The 26806-nt window shown below is 36.9% G+C and overlaps 1 protein-coding gene across 3 annotated transcripts in view; it reads left to right on the forward strand.

The window, feature by feature from the left end:
• LOC149205374 (uncharacterized) overlaps positions 1 to 25064 on the forward strand; it is a 469574-nt gene extending 444510 nt beyond the window's left edge. For 2 of the 3 annotated variants that reach the window (XM_089395023.1, XM_089395024.1), the window contains exons 9-10: positions 24064 to 24183; positions 24361 to 25064. In XM_089395023.1, the coding sequence (XP_089251149.1) occupies positions 24064 to 24183; positions 24361 to 24475 (235 nt within the window). In that variant the 3' untranslated portion in view covers positions 24476 to 25064. Of the gene's footprint in view, positions 1 to 14132; positions 14234 to 24063; positions 24184 to 24360 lie in introns of all 3 variants that reach the window. The other variant, XM_089395025.1, reaches the window with a different exon arrangement.
• The last annotated feature ends 1742 nt before the right edge of the window (positions 25065 to 26806 follow it).

Raw genomic sequence — 26806 nt, forward strand, 5'->3', positions numbered from 1 at the left:
TTTATTGATGGTTGAAGTGAGTTGTGTAGGAAACCCTTATTGAGAAAATCAGTGGGCGTTTGGGGAAGTTCTCGGCTGAACCAGCCAACTCCCACAAAGCACTCTCTTGTAGAGCCCAACCAGTTTTGATTCTGGGTTTATCATTTAGAGTTTATTTCTGAGTTGCATGAGAGTTTTTTCTAAAGCATTTCATAGCAAATCTGAAGTTCTGAAAATATTATTGAAGGTTGCAGATCTGAAGCTCCAATCATTTTCACGCAGGCCTCTTTTGTTGCTGCCTCACTCGAATCCATCTTTTAATCCTGCAAAAGGCACTGTCATTCAAAGCTTCCCTGTGGATACAAATCGCAGTCCAAAAATCATATCAGCAATCACAGCTGCATTTTTTTTAAAGCCTGCGTCTCCATTCCATGCTATCAGCTGCTCTCTCATTGAACCACGCAGTTGTTTGCCTGTGCATTCAGATTCAAAGACCTGTGTCCATCATTTCTGCCCATCTTAGCGGTTGTATCCACTTAGCTACACGCTGTCCACGCCCTTCAACTTACAAAGCAAATTGGCAATGTGGTGCCACAACTCTCCCCGCTGTTTTCTCTCCTCTACACGCACATTTTTTTTACACAGCTTCTCCCTCGTCCAGTCATTCAGCCGCCGTCAAGCCTCATCGGGCCTGCAAACAACAAAAGCAAAGTAAACGTGGATTCTTTTGTGTACGCCCATCCGCTTCTCCAAACCTTTGCGTGTTCCTTTCACACCTTCAGCCACGCATCACCTGCACGCTGGTTTTTCATAGCCCCTCACTCAAATATTACCGTCAAACCTCCGCAGACTTGCATCTGCCCACAGACAACACAGAAATCACTGAAAATATACGACGTGGGTAAGGATTAAGGGTTTTTCATAGGCGTTGGTTAAATTTTTGTTTTTATTTAATTTCGATTCAAGTGTGAGCTCATTTAAATTAGCATTAGATTTTAGAATTAAAGTTTGGTTCTAGATCGATTTCCTTCAGTTTTGTTTAAGTTTTCTTTTCTTAAATTTTAAATTTTAAAATCATAAAAAATATAAAAATCATAAAAATTATAAAAGTATAAAAAGCATAAACAGTTTCTTTCAGTTTAGATTTTTCTTAATTTTATTTAGGTTTTAGTTTTAATGTTTTGGTTCATTTTTTCTATTTCAGACTTATTTAAAGTTTAAATTTTGATTATAAAAAAAAATTTTAAAAAATCATAAAAGGTTGAAAAAGTTCCCTTTTATTTTTCTTAGACTTTAGATTAGATATTAGTTTAGTTTTATTGCATTTTTAGTTAGAAAGAATATAAAAAAATAAAAAGTTTCGATTTTCATTTTTGTTTAATATGGTTAGGAGTCAGAGTTAGACTTTTTTTTTTAATTAATTTTGAACTTATTTAACTTAGCTTTTAGTTTTAGCTTTAGATATATTTAATTTTAGTTTTGTTCCATTTTTTATTTTGATTTTAAAATAAATCCAAAATATAATAAAAAGCATAAAAAAGGGTGGTTTTTTTTTTTTTTTTTTCTTCTTAATTTAGATTTTTTGATTTAATTTAGTTTAGAATTAATTTTGTTTGAAGTTAGATCTAAAAAAATAAAAAAGCTTAATTTTTCTAGTTTTGTTTTGTTTTCTTGTCATTTAGATTTAAACTTTTTTTTTAACTTTAACAAAAAAAAAAAAAAAAATTATAGTTTAGAATTTTCTTTAGATTTAAGTTTTATTTATTTAGATTTTTGTTTTATTTGAAAAAATATAAAAATATTTTTTGAGAAAGTTTTTGCCAGTTTGAGTCTTGGCTCAGAAATTTGTTATGTTTTATCTTTTCTGCTGAGGCTAAAATTTTGATGTGGGAATTAATGTTTATCATTTTTTAACATGCTTAAATGTTCATTCGAAGATTAACTACATGAATGTAATCTCTGGCAAGCATCTTACATGGTTGTTTAAAGCACTTTAACTTTCGAAATTTTAATTGCTGGAGTATCATTAAGCCATTAAGCATTTATTGATTATCTCGCATGTGGTAAAAGTTAATCTTTGTTGTTTGATGGTAAAACGATTGTTAATGAGTTCATATCTCTGCAACATTTGATAAATAATCGTTTAATCAGGCACTGGTCTATTAATTTAATAAAATCAATTTAGTTCTGGTTTCCCTTCGTGTCTCCCAACCCAACTGGTTCACAGTTGGTCATCCATTTTCCTATAGGGTCTACCCCCCTTAGCCGCGGGAGACAGGCTTAAACGGAGAGATCGGGGATCAGGGTGACAGCCCCCGGTCTGAGCGTTGTCGTGACAATCTGTGCGACAACATTTTTTGGCGCCGTTGCCGAGGATAGAGTTTTTCCTGTCCTTGGTCCTTTCATTTCAAGCTTTTTGTGTTTCACTTCTTGTCCGGGTGGCGACTCCACTTCACATATTATCTACAAGAGTGTATACTAGAAGACATCCAAGCAGTCTGTGCAATCCTGCTCCTGATCCTGAAAGGGCTCTCAGGGTACGATTACACAAACTCTCTTCTCGTACACTTCTTGTTAACCTCGGACAAGAAGCCCTCTCTGATATCCATTTGCTTTTTACTAGTCCACTTGGGCACGACATCATGGATATGTATGCCCCTTGCAATTTTTCTAATATTCCAGGGTACCCCAATGCTCTTCCATCACTTGGGATAGATAAGTTGCCTAGCTTTCAGGGAGATAATGCGATTAGTGCAAATTCGCATCTGAGAGATTTTAGTATATGGATGGCCAAGTATGCAAGGTCTCCTGATTTCGATCATGAGGATGTTAGAATGACTCTTTTTATTTTAACCTTGGGGGGCGATGCTCATGAATGGTTTACTGAAAAGCCTCAGAATTCATTTGATTCCTTACAGTCAATCATTGATTCCTTTAAAGAAAAGTATGGAGATAAGAAAGAGGGAAGACACCTTGTAAAAGCTATCAGCATAATAAAAAAGAGAGAGAATGAAACTGTTGAAGAATTTAATAAAAGGTTTAATGGTATTGTTAGAGAATTACCTCAAGACTATAAACCTACCGAAAAATCTCTTCGAGATTTTTACATTGATGCCTTTAGTCCTGAGCCATCTTATGAATTAAGGCGTGCTAGACTTAATGATTATAGAGATTGCCAGAATTTAGCTATAGAGCTTGAAAAGGACAAGGCAGCCTCTGGGAAGTCTGAGATCCCAGGTTTCGTAGGGTTCCTACGAAACTAAAAGAACCTAAAGGAAAAGCAGTTCAAGAACCTGAAAGCGAACTTGTTCTCAAATTGCTCCAAAAGATTGAAACCATGGAAATTAATCATAATAAGGAGATAACCACTTTGCAGAATAGGTTGGTCCAAATGGACAGAGCACAAACGCAAAACTTCCAACCTCGAAATAATAATAACAGAAATAACAGTTGGCAAAAGAAGGGTCAGTCTAGTGAGCAAAGACCTCCTAATCTGATAACTAATTTGGTTGATAATGCTCCTCCTTATTGTCAGGTTTGTGATGCTCTTCATGAAGAGGCCACTTGCCCCATTGTTAGAAGAATCTTGGATAATGGAATGTTTGGGGCAGGAGATCAAATAAATGTAGTAGGTAGCAAGTTTCCTTTGTCTATGGATGATTGGATAGAGGTCAAGGAAAATAGTCGTGATGTTATGAATCCTTCATCAGCTTTTAGTATAAATAACCAACCTTGAAAATGAAGATGACATTTTGGCTAGGTTATATAGTGAAAAACCCTCTCCCGAGCAAATCTTGGAAATTGCTAGAGATAAAGGTTTGACCTATCAAAGAAGGGATAAAGATCTAAGTGGGAATCAAATTCCCCCTCGAACTTTTAACCCTGGTTTAAACTCTGGATTAGATGTTGATTTGGGAAGTTGGTTTAACAATGCAAAAATCTAGGTTCTTGTCTCCGAGATTGCTAAAATCCCTTCCCAAAGAGATAAGTTACTAAAAGCTATCAAAGGTCCTCAAATAAATACTTCTCAATAGAAGATTCAGGAAGTTGACTATCATGATGCTCCCATATATTTGTAGAGCTTAGATGCAAATAACAAAGATCACCAGCCTTTCTTTATCACCTTGTTAGTTAATGGATATAAATTGAATAATTGCATGTTGGATTCTGGTGCATCAGCTTGTGTAATGACTAAAAGGGTCATGGAACAGCTTAACTTAAGAGTTTCTAGACCCTACTATAACATATGTGCCATGGATTCTAAGAAAATTGAAGTGCATGGTTTGATCAAAGATTTGCAAGTTCATCTATCAGTTTACCCAGACATCATGATTTTCATGGATATTGTTGTTGTGGATGTGCCTAATGCCTGGGGTATGCTTTTATCCAGAAAGTGGGCCTCTGATCTAGGAGGAAGTATTCAAATGAATTGGTCATATGCTATGATTCCTTCTCCTAGGGGTGATGGTTTTGTAAGACTAAATAGAGAGCCCGAAAGAAAATTTCATGTCGAAGATCCTAAGAGACCTCACAACGAGATAATCAAAGAGCAATCTGACATTGGGAACTATGCCATCATGTCTAATTTCATAATTCCTCCCGATGATAAGATTAAGGATCTCAATGATAGAGTTTGGTACATGTACTTCGATGGTGCATCGTCTAGGCATGGTAAAGGTGCTGGAATAGTGCTTAAATCTCCCCTTGATCACATTTTCAAGTTTGCCTATCGATTAGAATTTGAAGCAACCAACAATGTCGCTGAATATGAGGCTATATTGTTGGGTCTTGAATTGGCAAAATCTTTGAAGATTAAGTTGCTTAGCATTAAGGGGGATTCTAATTTAATTATCATGCAGCTTAAGAATAAATTCACATGTAAAAATCAAAGATTAAGAAATTATCGAAACGCTGTGTGGGATACTATGGAGCACTTTGATGCCCTTGACCTCAAAGCTATCCCAAGAGAGCAAAATAGTTTGGCAGATGAACTTGCCGTAGCCGCTACTACTTTCCAGTTATCTGATGAGCTAATTAAGGATAAGATCAAAATGGAAGTAATATTTAGACCACCTGTTCCAGATAATTCAGAGCATTGGCAAGTCTTTAATGATGAAAAACAAGTCATTCGCTTTCTTAATAGTTTGGATGAGTTTGAGGATTTCCGGATAGATTCTGAGAAGGATGGATCTTTAAAACATGAGCATATCATAAATCCTACTCCTAGGAATGTGGTTGCCTTAGAGCAACATTTTGATCGACATGATGCCACGAAGTTGAGGGAAGAAAATAAGATGGACCCAGGTGAATATCTCGAGATAAACATTGGTACTTCTGAAAACCCAAAGATTGTTAAAATTGGTAAAGGTACTAGTGTGGAGGAAAGAAAAAAGTTAACTAATTTACTTCGCGAATATCGAGATGTTTTAGCTTTTTCTTATGATGAATTAAAGGGCTATAGGGAAGATGTCATGGAACATACTATCCCCTTAAAAGATGAAAACGCTAAACCCTTTCGCCAGAAACTTAGGAAAACTAAACCTAAATTAGCCCCTTTGGTTCAGAAAGAGCTTGCGAAAATGCTTGCAGCAAGAATTATCTCTGAAACCAGGCATTCGACATGGTGTTCAAATCTGGTGATTGTTAGGAAAAAGAATGGTACGATAAGGCTTTGTGTCGATTTTCGAAACCTTAATCTAGCATGCAAGAAAGATAATTACCCTTTGCCAAACATGGAGACTTTGTTGCAAAGAGTAACCGGTTCTGGAATGATGTCGTTGCTAGATGGTTTTTCTGGGTACAATCAGGTATGGGTTAAAAAGGAAGATTGTCATAAAACCACATTCACCACGCCATGGGGTACCTTTGAATACATCAGAATGCCATTTGGATTAACCAACGCTGGGGCTACATTCCAAAGGGCTATGGATTATGCCTTCAAGGGGTTAATCGGGAAATTTATTGAGATTTACCAAGATGATCTTACTGTTTTTTCTAAAGATGGTATCAGTCATGTAAATCATCTTAGGCAGGTTTTCGATAGATGTAGAGAATACAGGATTTCTTTGAATCCAGCTAAGTCTGTTTTTGGAGTAACAGAAGGGAAATTACTTCACCATATCATTTCTAAGGATGGAATCAATATTGATCCTGAAAGAATTGAAGCAATCCAAAAGGTTCCCTTCCTCATAATCTTAAATCCCTTCAGTCTTTCCTTGGAAAGACAAATTTTCTTAGAAGGTTTATTCCAAATTACGTAGAAATAGGTAAGCCTATTCAAAGTCTTCTTAAAAAAGATGCAAAATTTGTTTGGCAAGAAGACAGCAAAAAGGCTTTTCAATAAATCAAATGTGCTATTGCAAAAGCTCCTGTCTTAGTTAGTCCCGATTATTCCAAGGATTTCATGATTTTTTCTTTCGCTTCTGAAGATACCATTGCTGGTGTCCTATTACAAAAGAATAAAGATGGTCATGAACAGCCTATTGCTTTCATGAGTAGAGCGCTTCAAAATTCTGAGTTGAAGTACAATACCATGGAAAAGCAAGCTTATGCCTTAGTCAAGTCTCTTAAGCACTTCAAAACTTATGTGGGTTATTCTAAAATCATTGCTTTCGTCCCACATTCTGCTGTTAAAGATATATTAACTCATACTGATTGCTTAGGGACTCGCGCTAAGTGGGTTACTAAAATACAAGAATATGATTTAGAGATCAGACCCACCAAGCTAGTCAAAGGCCAAGGTTTGGCTCAAATGTTGACTGAAGGTAACGAAAAGACTCTTGGTTTATTTTGTCTTAGCGATCTATCTTCGCCTGAGTTGCAAAGATTAGGAGAGCATGAGTGGTACCAGGACATAGTTTATTACTTGATGAATCTTGCATGTCCTAAACATTTAGCTGCTCATAAGAGAAGGGCTCTTAGACTAAAAGCCACTAAGTATTGCCTTATGAAGGATGGCCTTGGATGGAGAAATCCTGAGGGCATAGTGCTTAGGTGTGTTGATGACGTTGAGTCCAAGAAATTAATCTCTGAGTTTCATTCAGGATTTTGTGGTGGTCATTATGCTGCTAGAACTACTGCCCACAAAATCCTGAGAGCTGGTTATTATTGGCCTTCAATTTTTTCTGATGTGCACAAGTTTGTTAGAGCTTGTCAAGCCTGTCAACTATTCACTGGGAAACAGAAGCTTGCTGCCCTGCCCCTACAACCTGTCATTGTAGAGGCACCTTTTCAGCATTGGGGTCTGGACTTCATAGGGAAGTTCCATGAAAATTCTAGCAATGGCTACTCATGGATTTTGACTGCTACGAATTATTTCACTAAATGGGTTGAGGCCATTCCTGCTAAGAATGCCACTGAAAAGGTTATTATGGATTTCATTGAAAATAACATCATTACTAGATTTGGTGTCCTTACTAAGATCACTACTGACAATGCCAAAGCCTTTAGTTCCTCAGAGTTTTCATCTTTTTGTTTCAAGTATGGCATTATCTTATCTCATTCGTCAAATTACTATCCTCAGGGTAATGGTCTGGCCGAATCAAGTAACAAGAATCTCATAACAATTATCAGGAAGATAGTAGGAGATAATAAGAGATCATGGGATAGCAAAATCAAGTATGCTTTATGGGCAGATAGAATCACTAAGAAGAAAGCTACTGGTAAATCTCCCTTTGAATTAGTTTATGGCTTGGATGTAACCTTACCTGTGCACCTGAAATTGCCAGCTTATCAGCTCCTTCAGAATTTTTTTGCGAATAAAGATGTTGTTCAGAATAGAATAGATCAGATTGTGGAATTAGATGAAGCTCGTAGGACAGCCTTTGATACTATATGTAAAAATCAATCTAACATTAAGAAAAGCTTTGATAAATTCTCTCGATCTAGATCTTTGCAGGTGGGAGATATGGTATTGCTTTGGGACCGCAAGAATGAAAAACCAGGAAAACATAAGAAGTTTGACAGTTTGTGGCTGGGACCGTACATCATTCGAGACATAGCTGGACCAAACTCATTCCACTTGAGCAGATTGGATGGCGAACCACTTGATCTACCTGCGAATGGCCAAATGCTCAAGCTGTTCTTCAAAGATGATATATGATGCCATAGGGCATCCTTTGTATTGTATTTCTAACCCTACTCCTTGTTATTTCAGCATTTTATTTCTGATTTAGGATTAGATTTACTTTCCTTGTTAATAAATGAAGAGCTTCTATCTTTCATGTGCTTAAATGTTATATGATGATTTTTGAATGGACGCTACTTATTTCTGTTGTGTGTTGCGTGGATGCAGATTCTGGATTCTCACATTCCTGCAGTGCAGCAACGTGTCCCCAAGTAGAGCCAGATGTTGACCACTACGTGTCAACTTCCCATAGCAAGTACACCCCCTTTTCTTCACGAAAGGGATAGCGCTCCAGCGATGTGTCCGTGCCATTCGATAGTCATCGTCGATTTGATTATATTATGTTGTAAACCCAGTCTGCATGTGTGAATTGTAAATAATCTTAGAAGATATGAGTCATGTATGTAAATTGCCTAGGTGGACCTAATTTTCTAGTGATAATCTATGTTTCGGAAGGCTTTTTGTCTCACCGATCCATGATCGGCAAAGTTTTTTTTCAGCCTAACCCCAAAGCCGAAATGAATTTTGTCATTAGAATCTTAAAGAAATCCTAGTGTGTTAATCTGCTAGATTATAGTTGTGTCGCAGAACTGGGTGGTTTATGAGGGTCTATGTCAAATGGGTTTTCCCCCTTGAGATGTAAAATTGTAAAAGTCATGATGTAAAATGTCTTGAGGGTTAGAAAATGTTTTAATCCCCTCATAAGTCCTATGTCCTAGGTGATTTTTCCAAAGGCTAAGTTCGAGGATCCATTTAAAAATAAATTAAAAATTAAAAAATTGAAAAGATAAAACAATAATAATAATAATAATAAATAAATAAATAAAAATAAAAAGAAAATAAAATAAATAATAAAATAAAATAAAAACTTGAAAATAATAAAATAATAATATTTTTGAGTAAATAAATGCAGAATTTCAATTTTTTAATGCATTAATTCGACGGATGAGATTAAGAGAAATCTTGATCCTTATCGATGGTCAAGATCATTTTGACATGGATCACTCGAACTAGCCATTGGGAATTTTTCCTTTAAATAGGGTGCTAGGGGTCATTTGAGATCATTCGATCTGTGAGTCTTGTGCTGAAGAAAGCTCTCTTGTAAACTTTTTTTGTGCAAATAAAGAAAGACTTTGGGGTTGAAATCTTGCTGGTGTTACTCTCCTGAAAGTGTTGTGAGCTATTTTATTTTCAGCCATTAGTAATAGCTTGATGTAGAGTATTGTTGAACACAGGTATCTTGTTCACTTACTAGGGTTTGAATGGTATTAGAATTTCTGAAATAATGGCAGGTATCTCCATTGCATCTGGGATCTAGTACTGTTTTTTCTCTCTTTATTGATGGTTGAAGTGAGTTGTGCAAGAAACCCTTATTAAGAAAATTAGTGGGCGTTTGGGGAAGTTCTCGGCTGAACCAGCCAACTCCCGCAAAGCACTCTCTTGTAGAGCCCAACCAGTTTTGATTCTGGGTTTATCATTTAGAGTTTATTTCTGAGTTGCATGAGAGTTTTTTCTAAAGCATTTCATAGCAAATCTAAAGTTCTGAAAATATTATTGAAGGTTTCAGATCTGAAGCTCCAATCATTTTCACGCAGGCCTCTTTTGCTGCTGCCTCACTCGAATCCATCTTTAAATCCTACAAAAGGCACTGTCATTCAAAGCTGCCCTGTGGATACAAATCGTAGTCCAAAAAAAAAATCAGTCCAAAAATCGTATCAGCAATCACAGCCACATTTTTTTTAAAGCCTGCGTCTCCTTTCCACGCTATCAGCTGCTCTCTCACTGAACCACGCAGTTGTTTTCCTGTGCGTTCAGATTCAAAGATCTGCGTCCATCATTTCTGCCCATATTAGCGGTTGTATCCACTCAGCTACACACTGTCCACGCCCTTCAACTTACAAAGCAAACTGGCAACTTGGTGCCACAGCTCTCCCCGCTATTTTCTCTCCTCTACACACACATTTTTTTTACATAGCTTCTCCGTCAGCCAATCATTCAGCCGCCGTCAAGCCTCATCGTGCCTGCAAACAACAAAAGCAAAGTAAAAGTGGATTCTTTTGTGTACGCCCATCCGCTTCTCCAAACCTTTGCGTGTTCCTTTCACACCTTCAGCCATGCATCACCTGCACGCTGGTTTTTCATAGCCCCTCACGCAAATATTACCATCAAACCTCCGCAGACTTGCATCTGCCCACAGACAATGCAAAAATCACTGAAAATATACGACGTGGATAAGAATTAGGGGTTTTTCATAGGCGTTGGTTAAATTTTTGTTTTTATTTAATTTCGATTCAAGTGTGAGCTCATTGAAATTAGCATTAGATTTTAGAATTAAAGTTTGGTTCTAGATCGATTTCCTTCAGTTTTGTTTAAGTTTTCTTTTTTTAAATTTTAAATTTTAAAATCATAAAAAATATAAAAATCATAAAAATTATAAAAGTATAAAAAGCATAAACAGTTTCTTTCAGTTTTGATTTTTTTAATTTTATTTAGGTTTTAGTTTTAATGTTTTGGTTCATTTTTTCTATTTCAGACTTATTTAAAGTTTAAATTTTGATTAAAAAAAAAAGGTTGAAAAAGTTCCCTTTTTATTTTTGTTAGACTTTAGATTAGATATTAGTTTAGTTTTATTTGATTTTAGTTTTATTGCATTTTTAGTTAGAAAGAATATAAAAAAATAAAAAGTTTCGATTTTCATTTTTGTTTAATATGGTTAGGAGTTAGAGTTAGACTTTTTTTTTAATAATTTTGAACTTATTTAACTTAGCTTTTAGTTTTAGCTTTAGATATGTTTAATTTTAGTTTTGTTCCATTTTTTATCTTGGCTTCATTTTCATTTGAGTGAGGGAAGGTGAGAGAACTCGGGTCTTTTATTGACCTTGGTAACCTTTGGTTGTGTATTTTGCTTTGGTTCCTTTGACAACACAGAAGGTTCCTGTGTATATCTCTCATTGCATGGGCATGTTGTTCCTCCTTTGGGGTTTTACCATCTTCTGGTCTCATTGAATAGAACTTTGCCTTGGCTCACTTTGGTTGCAAGGTTGAATCTTGTTCAATAAAAACCTTAATGGTAACTCAGTAATAAATCATGGCATTTTCCTATTAAATCATTGTGACTTCATCATTCAAACATTTAATTGCATATGTAGGTTATGAAGAGCTTCATCTTGATGGGAAATTTGTGGGGTTTCTAGTTTCTACATCTTTCTGTGATCGGAACTGGCTACTCTGCTACATCTTTACTAACAGAAAAGGAGATTAAAGGCTGTAATCTAAATAAGGCACACAAAAATCCTTGATCTTCAAAAGGGCAATGAAGGGTTCTCATCCATGACTCCAAAATGGTACTCTGTAGCAGTGTTTTGAAAAGCGCGATTAAATCGCGCTTTTTTCCTCGCGCCGATTTAGTCGTGCTTTTTACACGAAAAAATTGGCTATTTTTTTGCCGATTTTTTCCGAAAAAAGTGCGGGGTTGCCGGGACAGCACGATTTTATAAAAAAAAATTTGGTTTTTCATTTGGTCATTTGGGTTTTTTCATGCAATTTTTTTTGAAAGAAACAAATAATTTTTGAGTGGGGCAGCTTAATGATCAAGTCTAGGCCCTAGTATGGATATGCTATTCATGGTAATGTTAAATTCTTAAAGTAAAAGTGACATTCTCCTTAATCTTCATTTTCATCCTTTTACTTAAATTTTTAACATTACCATGAAATGACTCAGGATGTTTGAGAGTGGTTCCAGCCTCATTGGATTTCATATGGAGAAATTAGAATTTTAGATTTCATTTAAAGTCCAGCAGACTTATTAGTTTTTCAAGATTTCAGGATTGGGAGATTGTAATGTTTCCAGGTGACACCACCTGCTCGGGCTACCCCTGCCACCAGTAGAGGACGTGGTCTACCTCCTATAGCTCCTACTTCTAGTTCTTCAGCTTCTAGAGCACATCAGACTCCACTGCCATCTCCACCAGCACAGGCACCAGCATCTACATCTAGAGGGAAAGGGAAAGCTGTGGCATTTTCTCGCAAGAGGGGCAGAGGAAATCAATAGGATTAGACCTCATTTTATTGTATATGACATTATGACATGATGAGATACATTATCATATTTTTTGTTGATATTTTGAGGATGAGTTGGGACTCAGGAGTCAGGACTTATTATTCAGGACATGATTCAATGTTATGTGTGATTGTAGCGCTAGAAATGATATTAAACATCTTATATATTAGTTTTTTTATCATATTTATGTGTCAATGTATTTATTTTATGTTGTAGATGGTTTAGATATTAAAAAAATTGAAAAAAAATGAATATTTTTGTACCAAACGATTTTTTCCCGATTTTTTCGATTTTTTCCAATTCGTTCCCCGCGCCGATTTAATCCCGCTCGCGCTTTTCACAACATTGCTCTGTAGTCCGTTGCACCTTAAGGGGTGGGGCAGAGTACACAAAAGAAATGAGAAAGACACTCGCTTTCACTGCAAGGAGGGAGTACATTGATGAAGCAAAATAGAACTCCCTGGCACCTCATGGGGGGAATACATTGATCAAGTTTAAATGATTAGTGTTCAACCAAAACACCAGATATAGTGATGAAAGGGGGGAGTGCATTGATGAATTTTAAATGATTAGTGTTCAACCAAAACACCAGATATAGTGATGAAAGAGCTATTGAAGGAAAGAAGACTCAATGCTCAAGCTTGGATCCCTTTGACATGACTTCTAAGTTCTCACGTTTCAGCTGACAAAGGGAAGAATATTAATTATGACTGTCAAGCTTCAAGTTTCAACAATCATAATTAATATTCCCCCCTTTGTCAGCTCAAACTTGAATTCTGAAAATCATAATTAATATACCTCCTTTGTCAGTTGAAAGGCGAGAACTTTTATGTATACCCGGCTATTTGAATATATCCACACAGCACTCAATAACCAATCCTCTGTTCATTCATTCCCATATGTTTAAGCAATGTGCAAGCATCTGTCTCTGCCACACTGGCTACAACCAGGGGTGAATTAACACACACACATCTTGATAAATATATGGCTACAAGCATCAGACAAAATACAAATTCTGCTTATCAAACACTGGGAGATTGGAGCAGGCCACACGATGGCTGTAGGTGCTTTACTCAAACGCAGAGTCTTAAGGAAAGTATAACTATTTGTGGCTTGAACAAGACACGGGGGTAGCTGTAGGTGGTATCCCAAAGATCCACACAGAGTACCCAGTTCAATTACATTGCTGTAGCTAGAGGTTGACTAAGCAATTGATCACATGGCAATCTGATCAAAGGGTTTTTATCTGTAGCTAAGCGATCGGCAAATAAATTAAAGTGAATCCAATGTGACAATGTGCTGTAAATAATTGATTGTATAGAGGAAAACTTGGCAGCATTAACTGGCTAGTTTGGGGTGCAAACCATGGAATTGGCAATGTGTGTGAGCTCACAGTGAGTCCATCATTACATCAACACCTAGTGGGTACCAATCAGTGATCCAAGCAAAGTGATTTTGTAGTGAAAGAAACCAGCATTGAAGCTACTTGTTAATACAATTTTCATTCAATGATTTCAATGCTCAAGTAATCCTTTAAACCAATATACCAACAAACAGAAAAAGAATACATAAAAATTCCATTCCATGGCAATGAATCATAGAGTAAACAGAATTTTACCTTGGAAACCCAAATGAAGAAACTAGCATTAAATGGATTTGCACAGGCCTGCCTTCTCAGCGATTTGCAGAATTACAATTTTGTTTTGGCTCTCTGCAGCACTAAGATTACAAAATCAGAAAATTTGTGGTGCAATCCCTCTCTTCTTTCTGAAAATGCCCCTTCTCCAATGCTGCAAAGGAGTTTGAACGCTGGATTACGTTGCTGTGAGCTGTTGGAAGGCCAGGCATTCCCAACTCTTCAGCTTTGTCTTTTGCTGGCAGTGTTCCCATTTATGGTTCCCTTTGTCACATATTTGCCTTTTTCTCTTTTAATTCTTTAATTATTTTTTGTTTTTCTTGGCTATGCAGCACTTTGGATGGAACAGATAGCAGATTGGACGAGCATGGTGCCCTTCAGACTGTAAACTGTATTCTCCAACCTCGTCATCAACATTGTAGCCCAAGCTTTGGTATTCAATCTTCTGATCATGCCGAGTTTTCTTCATTGATGAGCCATTAAACGAGTGTTGCACTTATCGCGATATTATCGGAATTATCTCAATAATAACACCAAAACCAACCTCAGTGATAATATCTGCAGTGATTATCACAATAAGTTTCCCTTTTGAAATTATCACAATGATTTAGGTAATTATCGCAATAATTTTGAAACTATCGCCTTGTTTCTCTCAATTTCAACTTATTACCAATTTTTTTCTTTTGACCGTAATTTTTAAAAAATGAGTTAGGGGATTGAGTTGTGAGGATACTTTGACTATTCCACCAAGCAAACAAGGGGAAATCTATTGTTTTCATTCCCCATTGTTCATCTCATGAGATGAATACCCTAGTAGTTAATAGTAATATTAAATTCTTGAAATAAAATTTCATTTTCATCCTTTTACTTAAATTTTTAACATTAGCATTAATTGACTCAGGTTGTTTGAGAGTGGTTTTGACCTCATTGGATGTCATACGGAGAAAGTAGAATTTCCGATCCCACTCAAAATCCAACAGAGTTAACAGTTTTGAGGATTTTAGGATTGGTGAGATAGAAACTTTCTACTACATTCTTTGATATATGAGGGTAAGGAAATAACATTTTTTCAAGATCACCAAGCCCTCTATGTACCTTGATGTTGGTGGCATTCACTGTTGAGCTCCTCCTTCACGACCCTAGTAAAAGTGCACACTCCACTCAATTATTCATGGCACTAGTAAAAACGTACGCTTCACTCAAGCAAAATCATTGATTGGCATGTTAAGATTTTTCTATCTTATTTTATAGCTTAGAGGGTGATTTTGATGAGAAGGATCCTGCTATATAACAATTTAGTATCTTGTAAACAAATTAGTCAATTAGGGCATGATCAAAGATCATGCCCATTCACCAATAGGCACATAGGGCTGTGTTTAAGCCTATGCCTCTCAGCGTGTAAATCATCATTCATTTATTAATAAATATTTATCATGGCTATCAATTGTTAAGTGCGTGTGTTCCATCTGGTATCAAAGCCGCGTTCGGCACTCCTGAAGCTTGTTCGACATTCCTAAGGCTTGGTTCCACTATTGTGACCGCTCCTATCCACAGCCACTGCCACCGCGAAACCTCTGGTATTGTCGTCTCATTGCCTCACGCATTTCGCAATACTGTCGGCTCCTTGCCCTCGACCACTATCTCGGTTTGTTCTTTTGTTGCATTGTTCGCCCTGCTACACCTCCGCAGCCTTGTCCGTTCCACCATCCGTCCCTGCTATCCGCTATCGGCATCGTTCCAAGTTTGTCTGCCACGTCCTTTGTCGCACCCTGTCAACGTCATCTCCCTATCTCTCACCACACCTGTCTTCACCACCATCTACCTATGCTTCTTCGCTGCCATCCACGTATTGCCTTTCGCCACGTCCGTCCGTCCAGCACACCACCCTATTGTATTGTCCGTTCAACACACATTGCTTTAATAACTATATATTATAGAGTTATAGTAACACGCACCATCAAGGAAATAGTAACACGATTTTTTCAAATAAGCAGCTCTGGGATACATTCACCAATCAATGCCCTCTTTTCGCTCCACCGTTAGCAACGTATCAGCGAAAGGCGAAAATCGAGCTGCCCAAATTCGATGGGAATGAAAAATGCAGCGTTGCGTGGTTGAATAAGGCAGAAGAATACTTAGAGATTTACGACATCGACAATGATGATGAAAAGATTAGACACGCTTCCATGAAAATGGAAGGAGAAGCATATAATTGGTACATGTGGTGGAAGAAGACGACAATCGCCATCAGTTGGAGAAAATTTAAGGATGCATTCTTTAAAAGATTCTAAGGTGTAAAGGAAGAAGAGTTCTTTTCAACACTCATCAAATTGCGACAAAAAGGAAATGTGGATGAGTACACTCGAGAATGGGAGACCTTAGCAACATGAGTACCTGGGTTATCAGAATCTCGTCTAATTCAATCATACATCTCTGGACTTAAAACTCATCTACGAGTAGAACTTGAGCTTCATGACATCACGTCAATAGAAGTAGCAAGACAAAAAGCAAAAAGCTGCTAAAAAGAAATTTGAAGAGATACTGTGGTCAAAACCGGAAAAAGTATATTCGAGACGAAGAATGCCCCAGTCTGTGGATATGGATAATACAAGATATGTTCCACCACATCGTCATGAAGGCGAAAAATCTAACATAGAAATACAAGGGATAAAAGAAGGCAAATGCAAACGATGTGGCGAGAAGTGGGACCCTAAACATAGGTGTGCAAAAGGAAAATAATCAAAGAACCTATATAAGTGTGAAGCAACTGATGATTCAAACAGTGATGATTCAGACATAGAAGAAACAGAGGATGCCCCAGAATTCTCTCCAGAATTAGATGACGGAAATATTCCGCAAGTGTCACTATCACCTATGACAGGTATATCACAACCCCAGACCCTAAAATTGAAAGGACATATAAAGAAGAACAATGCAGTGGTTCTTATTGACTCTGATAGCACCCACAAATTTTTAGATGCAGTCATGGCAAAGAGACTCAACATTTTCTCATTTCCCTTACCCAACATGAAGGTGATGGTAAGAAGATTGAAAAGGTAGGGAAATGCCATAAGGTCAAATTGCAAATGCAAGACTTTAATTTAGAATCCTTGTTCTACACTGTACCATTAGGTGGAGTAGATGTGGTCTTAGGTATCCAATGGCTACGAACTCTAGGCACTTATTCTTCCAACCATCAAGTACAGTTCATAAGCTTTAATTGGGAAGGGCAGAGGTACAAGTTATATGGATTCCAAGCACCAGAGAATCAAATTGTATCATCATCTCAGATGATGAAGATGATGCAAAAAGGAGCAACAACTTACGTAGTACAATGTCACCAATTAAAAATGTTATCTGCAAACATGATCAACGAAGAGTCACCAGAGATACAAGATCTAATTCAGAAGCATGAAAAGGTATTTCAAGACCTGCCTATGAAAATGCCTCCTAATAGGGAAATTGAGCATACAATAGAAGTCAAAGCAGGGTCAGACCCCGTCAACATCAAGCCATATCGATATCCACATCACCAAAAGACGGAAATTGAGAGATTATTCCAAGACCTTTTAAGGTGTGGGATCATCTCGAAAAGTAAGATTTTGTATGCTGCTCAAGGCTATGCATTGATTATAGAGGATTAAACAAAATAACAATTAGAAACAAATTCCCAATCCCCTTTATCGACGAAATGTTGGATGAATTACATGGCGCAAAATACTTCTCAAATTTGGACTTAAGGTCAGGTTATTATCAAATCAGAATCAGGTTGGAAGATATACCACTATGAATTTAAAGTAATGCCATTCGGGTTAACCAATGCACCAGCAACATTCCAAGCCACTATGAACGAATTATTCCGTCCATATCTTAGGAAGTTTGTATTAGTATTCTTTGATGATATTTTAGTTTACAGTAAAACTTGGAAGGAGCACCTACAACATTTGGATAAAGTTCTTACACTACTAAAAGAGCATCAGTTCTAAGCAAAAAAATCCAAATGCACCTTTGGAAAGGAAGAAGTAGAATATCTTGGACACATCATATCTCATGAAGGCATAAAAGTGGACCCTAATAAAATCAAAGCTATAAAGGAGTGGGACAAACCAGTTAATATATCCAAGCTAAGAGGGTTCTTAGGATTGACGGGATATTACCGAATATTTATTAAAAATTATGCACATATAACTGCACCTCTGACAAACCTTTTAAAGAAGAATTCATTTCAATGGGATGAGGAAGTAGGAAGATGTTTTGAAGAATTGAAGGAAGTTATGTCGAATGCACTGGTATTGGCAACTCCAGTTTTCTCTAAACCATTTATCATCGAGTGTGATGCTTCCGGATTCGGTATAGGCACAGTGTTAATGCAAGAAGGGCATCCAATAGCTTTTGAAAGCAGGAAGCTCAATAAAAGAGAACGTCTTAAGTCCACTTACAACAAGGAAATGCTCGCTATTATGCATGCACTAGCTAAGTGGAGGCAATATCTTTTGGGAAGTGAGTTCTCCATTTGAACAGACCATAACAGTCTCCAGCACCTCCTGCAACAAAAAACACTTTCTGAAGAACAACAAAAATGGATTGAAAAAATTGTTGCCTTTGACATGGAGATACTACATAAAAGGGGAAAAGACAATGTAGTAGCAGATTCCCTATCGAGGAAGGACGAAGAACCAACATTACTTGCAGTCTCGGTTGTTGTTCCTGAATGGCTTAATGAGATTCAAAGTGAGTATGCTAAGGATCCAAAAATAAGTGCGATAATCAATAACCTTCTAGACAACTCAAAATTTGAATGGAAGAACAACATTCTATGGTACAAAGGAAGAATCTATTTGAATTCAAATTCCGAGTTTAAATCCAAGATACTCAAGGAGTCACATGATTCGTTGTCAGCCGGACATGTAGGATTCTTTAAAACTTACTACAATGCACGTCAATCATTCTTTTGGAAGGGATGAGTCGCGATATTCAGAAGTATGTAGCAGAATGCGACACATGTCAAAGAAATAAAAGTGAAAATATAATGACACCTGGATTACTTCACCCCTTAAACATTCTGAATTAGAAATGGGAAGAAATATCAATGGAATTTATTGAGGGATTACCTGTATCTAAAGGAAAGGATAAGATTTTCGTAGTGGTCGACAAAGTCACCAAATATGCTCACTTTATGGCAATAAAGAAATCACACTCAGCTAAACAATTCGCTGAAATATTTTGCAAAAATATATATAAATTACACGGTTTTCTGAAAGTCATTGTGAGTGATAGAGATGCCAAATTCAAGGGTAATTTCTGGAGGGAATTGTTCAACCACATAGGAACCTACCTAAATATGAGTTTCGCTTATCACCCTCAAACAGATGGACAAACAAAGGTTGTCAATAAATGTTTGGAAGCCTACCTACGTTGTTATGCTACAAAAAAACAAAATAAATGGTCTTAGTGGTTGCATCTCGTTGAATGGTGGGATAATTCTACTTGTCATACGTCAGCAAAAATGACTCCATTCCAAGCTTTGTATGCATATGAACCCCCAAAATGGAAGGATCTAGCTTCCTTCCAGACAAATCTACCTACTGTTAAAAGCCAACTAGAAGAAACCCAAAAAATTGTCCAAACCCTAAAAGAAAACTTGAATAATGCAAGGAACCGTATGAAGCAACAAGCGGACCGAAACAGAACCGAAAGAGAATTTGAAGTCGAAGAATGGGTATTTGTCAAGCTCCAGCCATACAAACAGTTGTCCTTGAAACAAAAAGGAAAAAATAAATTGGCACCGAAGTTCTATGGACCATATCAAATCAATAAAAAGATCAGCCAAGTCGCATATAGTTTAAGCCTCCCGGAGAAAAGTCGTGTCCACAACGTCTTACATGTCTCTTGCCTTAAAAGGGCACTGGGCGACCATCAGTCAGCGCAAACAACGCTTCCATCCCTAGATGATGAAGGAAGGGTCATTTTAGAACCAAAAGGTATCATATCTACCAGAGAAAGGAAGCTTTGATCTCGTGTAATCAAGGAATACTTGATCAAGTGGAAGGACTTACCAAAAGAAGAAGCTTCTTGGGAGACTGAAGCGTTTCGTCAGCAACATCCATCGTTATGTATGCTTTGAGGACAAAGCATCTTTTGGGAGGAAGGCAATGTTATATAAAAATTTAGTATCTTGTAAACAAATTAGTTAATTAGGGCACAAGGCATGATCAAAGATCATGCCCATTCACCAATAGGCATGTAGGGCCGTATTTAAGCTCGTGCCTCTCAGCTTGTAAATCATCTATTCATTTATTAATAAAATATTTATCATGGCTATCAATTGTTAAGTGTGTGTGTTCCAGATCCCAATATAGGCAATGATTTTGATGTTATGTAGCTATTTGTTGTAGCATGATTTTCTTTAGATTTTGGAGACCATTTAGAACCTCTCTATTGATCTATTTTGATTCACTTGGTGATATTTTGGTTATATGCACCCTTGCTATATACATTGGGAAATTTTGTATATGTGTATAATAATTTGGATTCCTATGGATGCACATGAATTATATGTTCTTTTCAAAATTTGAATTTTTATGTATTTTTTGGTCAACCAATCTTTTAGTCCAGTTCTGCTTGTTGGCTTTATGATATAGGTGTTGTCCTTGATGGCAACTCACTCAGATGACAGATCACAGTACAACAGGTTAACAACAAAGAATTACAGATCAGACTACACAGAATGAAGAAAGAGAGGTATACGCAAGTTGACCTTGACCAAGCTGCGTATACACGCAGGTTCACTGACCACAAGTAGCGTATACGTACACATGCACTTTCACAGAAGGAAAAGCGTGTATGCCTTGGAAAACTAAGTTTTTGGTACGAGGTATTTGGTCCATGGTATTTTGATCCATGGTATTGGTCCCAAGGCATCTAGTCTGAGGTATTGACCCTAGGTATTTGGTCCAAGGTATTGGTCCTAAGTGGTTTTGGTCCATGGTATTGAGAAAGGCCTAAAACTATAAAAAGAGGAGAAGATCATTAGGCCAGGTGTGCAAGTATCGAATATCTGATGAAGTGTGAGATCTAGTATGCAGGTTATTGGCTTATGGTGTTGTGCTTGTTCTGAACCAAGAATGAACCTTAGCGGTTGATGAAGGATAAGATCTAATGATGGATCAGGATCTTAAGACTTGAAATGAATTATCATTATGTGGTCTGATCATGTATAGTCTAGATCTAAATACTGACACGTGTTATTCTGTAAATATTATGATTTGGGTATCACTGAAGTCTGGAATAGCTGCAGAATTATGAATTAATGTATACGTTGGTTGGCTTTGAGAAAAGTGCGTATACACGCAGGTTCGACATATGGAAGTAGCGTATACCTTATAAAGTATGTTTCAGTTGTTTCTGTTTGCTGTTGCAGAGTTCTGGGTTCTAATTCTGGTTACTGTATTCTGGTGACAGTATTCTGAATGATCAGATTGATTGTGATTTAACTATGGGTTGTCAAGGTGATTGATTGATTCGGTTGTGGTTGATTCAGAAAGTGATGATTGAGTCTTAGTGATTGGTTGATGCAGATGTATTTGATGATTGAATTGCAGTTATGATGTTGTTGATGGATCTAGTCTAAAAATTTATGAAACATGGTCCTTGGAGGAAGAAAGAAGGTCGTAGCCTTCTATAGGTCACCGCCTACGTACTAGTAAACATATCGGCTAGTACAAGAGTTAAGGTGGTCGTAGCTCCCTTCCAGTAGAAGCTGGAGAATGAGAGAAGGTTGTAACCTTCTGCAGGTAGAAGCCTGTGTACTGGTACAAGTTTGCTCTAGTGCAAGATTGTAAACAAATTTTCTTATTATTAAAAGAAGACAGAGATGACAGCAGCAAGTGGTTTTCACCCACATTGGGTTTCCACCTTATATCTTGGTGTTCATGTGTGTTGCTTATGTGTGATGCTTTATTCTGCTTTTACTACATTGTCTAATAAATCTCTGACATACTGGTTTAAGTTCAATGCATGATAAATTGGGTAAATCAAAAGTTCTCTGCATATACATTGGTTGCTTTAAGTACAGTTGCATATACACGCTAGTTCACTTAGCTGAAGTAACGTATACAAATATTTTTGGGAAATTAAATTATTGATCTGATAATACTGATTCAGCCCCCCTCTCAGTGTTACTTCCAACACTGCTAACATTGTTGAGGATGCTATGACCATTTTCCATCAAGCAAACAAGGGAAAATCCATTGTTTTCATTGCCATGATTCATATCATGAGATACATTTATTTTTGTTTTGATATGATTTTGTATCATTCTGTTAGATCTTATGACTCGGGGCAAATATCATATTTCAATATCGATGTCTGATGTATCACTTGACATCTTATACATCTTATATATCGATTTTATTTCATATTTGAATAGCAATGTGTTTGTTTGATGTTCATGTTGTTTTAGAAGTTAAAAATTTGAGAAAAAAAAGTATTGTTGAATTTAGGCTTCTGTGATCCATATCAAGTTTTATGAGAAGATTTTTCGGCGTAAATCACATTGGGATGCTTTTGTCGACGCGTTTCGAACCAACGAGTGTGGTTCATCGTCAGGACAAGTTGAAGAACCAGATCTTGGCTACAAGTTAAATAGAAGAGCAGATCATCCACCAACTGTATTAGATCAGGTAACGGCTATATTGGACTGGGCAACTAGACTTTCTAACGGCTATATTTGACTGGGAAACGACTAACTAGACAGGACTATGGGATAGGGGTAGGAGAAATAAGATTAGTTAATTAGTAAGTTAGTTACATATATTAAATTAATAGGAATTAATTAATTACCGAAAGGATTGTAGTTTTTAAAATTTCCCAATAATTTCACGTTTTCCCCACTATTGCCAATAATTTAAATTTTGGACCCCTGACGAAAAATTGTCGATAACAATAAATGTAACATTGACTAAAACCATTCAGTTTTTATTTAGATCCGGTTTCGGATCAGGTAATGGATTTAAACATGATTTGGAAGATGCATTTAAGATGCCAGAATTATGGCTTATGCATTACCATCTTGGATTTAAGGTATGACAGGAGAGAATTTTCATATTCCAAGAAAAGTGTGCGAGTTACCTAAGGGATTATAATGATGGATTGTAAGTCATTGAAAACACTAATTGAAATATATTTGAAGGTATGAGTGAATGATGTCAGGAAGGTAGATGAAAGTTGAAACCTCCTTTAGAGAGCTGATAGGAAGTTTGACTTCTCTCTTTTCTGGCTAGAGATGAGTTGCGGTGAGTCAGATTTATGACTTCTTTGAGAGTTGTAGTTTGGAGGGATGCAAAGAGTACATTGAGGTGTGTAAAAGGATGTTGAGTTTTGGGGTGGAGTTTGTTGGGATGATGAATTCGGTTTGATGGATTTTACAAATTCAGATTCACTAATTTACTTCACGTTATGTGTTAATCTGGGTTTAGGTGCTATTTGGCAAGATATAGGCCATCGTGTCTCTTATCCATGGAAGCAGGGTACAGAACTGCGGTAGGAGCTGTTTAAAATGATCATTGATACATCTTAGGAGGGTTCTTGATGATACAATTGCTCAACTAGTGATGCAACCCCCTTGCATTGTGATAATCAAGAAGTATTGAAGCTAGTAAAAAATCCTGGTGTTAGTCAGTTTGGAAACATATTGAAGTTCACAACCACTTTATCTGGGGAGAATTTAAGTTGGCAAGTTCAACTAATCTATTGCCTTCCCGTGACCAGCTAGATGATGTATTTACCTCGCCTTTGTCAGCAGAAAATTTTGAAAATTTCATGTCATTCTTAGTGTGAAAGGTAATGAACTGGTTGTTATGAGGGCATGATAAATTAATGTCCAATGTTAACTTTAAGTTTATAAATAAAGTTAGTATTAAGCCTAGTTATGAACTTATGTTCCTTTAGGCTAGTAAATAAAGCACATGTAGCTCAATTGAGTTAATTAAGGATTAAGACATGCACCGGCACTGTTGGGAGCTTGTTGTTATGTCCTAATTTATGTACACAAGTTTATCTCTTATATTGAAATAATCATCTCGCTTCATACAAATTTTCTTCAATCTCGTTACTGAACACATCCCTTAATTTAATGGGAAGCATGCCAAGATGGTGTTGTCCATGCTAGTTTGGTTTTTTATCACAAGCTAGTGGCATTTCTGGTTTGCTCGACCATTCAACGGGATTTATCTTTTCTGAGCTACAATTTAATGTTTCTTGCAGAAATGATGCCTCACCAATTATGCAGAGCTGCAGCTGTTACACTTGCAAGAAGCATACAAAAGCTTACATCAATCATTTGCTAAATACGCATGAAATGCTGGCCCAGACGTTATTAGAAATGTATTCCTTTTGTACCATTTTCCCCATTAAAACATCGATTATATACATATATATAACTTGTTATATTTGAGTGGACTGGGATTTGACTGAGTTATGGGCATGCTTAGCTTAGTTCATTGATGACAGGTTATTTACTTATCTATATATGGACTAATACGTTCTTTTCCTAATGTGCAGACATAATACTCATCACTACCTACAATTTTTTGAAGCTGTAAGACATGCCATTAATGTAAACAACTTCAATATGTTCAGTTCATGGTTTTTCAAACATTGCGGCAGCACCTTATGACTATACTTCTTCATGATTAGGAGTTGTGCAAGGCTTGACCTTGGAATCACTATTGTATTGAAATTTAAACTGTTTAAATTTGTTCATGGTGGGCACCGTTGTAGAAGTTTTTGATCCAAGGAGCAATTGTGGGCTTCTTTTATACAAGAAAACGTTCAATCTGAGGTGGGACGAGATCATTTTTAAAGGCATATTGCATCTTCCCAAACGATTAACAGGATCCCTATGTTGTTAAGCATACAAGTCAGACATAAGTGCATTTCATTGTTAATTAGACTCATAGAACATCCAAGCTTTAGTCATTTTGATGAGACTCCTAGATTCATGGTCTTGATGTAGCTTGAAAATATATCATTACAGCATGTAGAACTTCTCTCTGGAAAAAGAGGTCAACTCAGGAACTCTAGTGGGATGATAACTTTATACAATTTTTTGGAAATGAAAGTAAATCGTAACTAAGACAAACTATTATTGGGTGCTTGGGTACATTTCTTCTAAGAACAGCCAAGGAAAAAACACTTCAATGAATGGAAGACAATCATTCAAGTATTATATATTTGGAACAAATAATTTAAAATATTTAGAACTATTTGAGATGAGGATTGTCATTGTCAGAGTTCTTTCTAGTCTCCAAATATAGAGAGAAGTATGCATTTTTGAGGTTTAAAACATTTATACTTGACAGGAGGCAAAGTGGAAAGTAACAACATTCATTTTCCTGATATAATGCGTCACTGCAAATAATTTTAGATCATAAAGTAAGATGTTATCTAGCAGTTGCAGTTAACCCTTCGTTGTTGTTGAAAGATCTTTAATGCTGTGAAAGACAAGTGAGCTGACCATCAATTCGAATGTGCCATGAAATTGGTTGTTTTCAACTAAATTTGGAATATGTTTTAAATAATGAACAAGAAATAATAATATAATGGTTGTATATTTGCGTTCAGGGGATGTAAATAAGACCTGATTTTATCTGGGAGTTGCAGTTAACCCTTCGATTTTGTTGAAAGATATTTAATGCTGTGAAAGACAAGTGAGCCGAGCATCAATACGAATGTGCCATGAAATTGGTTTTTTTCAACTAAATTTGGAATAGTTTTTAAATAATGAACTAGAAGTAATAATATAATGGATGTATAATTTGCTTTCAGGGATGTAAATAAGACCTCATTTAATGTGACCTACGAAAATGTGTTACACAAAGCACACAATCACAATGTGTTAAAATTGGCAACTAGGGCCAAACTCCATGTGGGTCATCTTATTTATGGCCACTGATATTCTTCTTGGATCCCTCTCATTGAGAGGTGTAGGATTGATCTAAAGATCATCCGATTATGATAAGTATTCATGGAGCTATGAATTTATTTGTGCTATAAGACAATTCGTCAAGGTCGGCTAGCAACCAAATAAACCCCACATGTGCTCAAAGTTTTAGTATAAAAGGAGATGACTTGAGAGTCATTTCACACACACACTTCTACATTGATTTTTCTCTCCACTTGTCTTTGGTTTTAGTGGAAGAGAAATCTAGGAGTGGAAACCCTAGACGTTGGAAGAAAAGAGGCAGCCCTAGACGCAGACTAAAGGGTGCCCTAACGCAGACCTAAAGGCTGCCCTAAATGTTGGTCTAATCCAGCCCTAAACGCTAATCTAATTCATCCCTAACGTAGTCAAGTTTATGGGCCGCAGTGAAGGTTTGTTGTAGGTGACAACGTGGTAAGTAAGGGTTGTTCCAAGTGCATAATGCTGGGCATATTAGGTTGAGGATCAGCTGTGTGGACAACGGAGTTATAGCCGCAATATAAGGGGTCAAAGGAACATCATGGAGGTTTCCCTAGACAACATAAGGGGGCTGAAGGGACAACGTGACCTTAGCCGAAATTTGAAGGACCAGAAGGACAGCGTGGAGGCTGCCCTAGACAGTGTGAAGGAGCTGAAGGGACAGTGTGGCCTTAACCACAGTTAAACAAGGCCTAAAGAAATAGCGTAGGTATGGAGGGTTATTCCCTTGCTTAACCGCAGTCTTTAGAAGGCTGCCTTGCTGATTTGTATGGAAGATAAGGGTTGTAGGGTGATGCCCTATCCAGTGATGCAGTGTAGTAGTGCAGCATGGTGAAACAACACATGGCAACAAGGGTACATGGTGCTGCTCAGCAAGCAAGGCGACTAGTACAACAGTGCTAAGGTTACACGGCGCTGAAAACTAGTGCAGCAAAGTAAATAGACAGTTGGGCTACATGGTGCTACCAAGATGCATGGACAAGCAGACTACATAGCGCTGCAAAGTCACTTAGGACAGCAACAAGGTACAACAACTATGTTGGGACA

Source organism: Pinus tabuliformis, chromosome 1_2 (assembly GCF_031772625.1).
Source record: "Pinus tabuliformis cultivar Carrire ecotype Pingquan chromosome 1_2, CPIR1, whole genome shotgun sequence".
In the NCBI taxonomy this organism is placed as follows: domain Eukaryota; kingdom Viridiplantae; phylum Streptophyta; class Pinopsida; order Pinales; family Pinaceae; genus Pinus; species Pinus tabuliformis.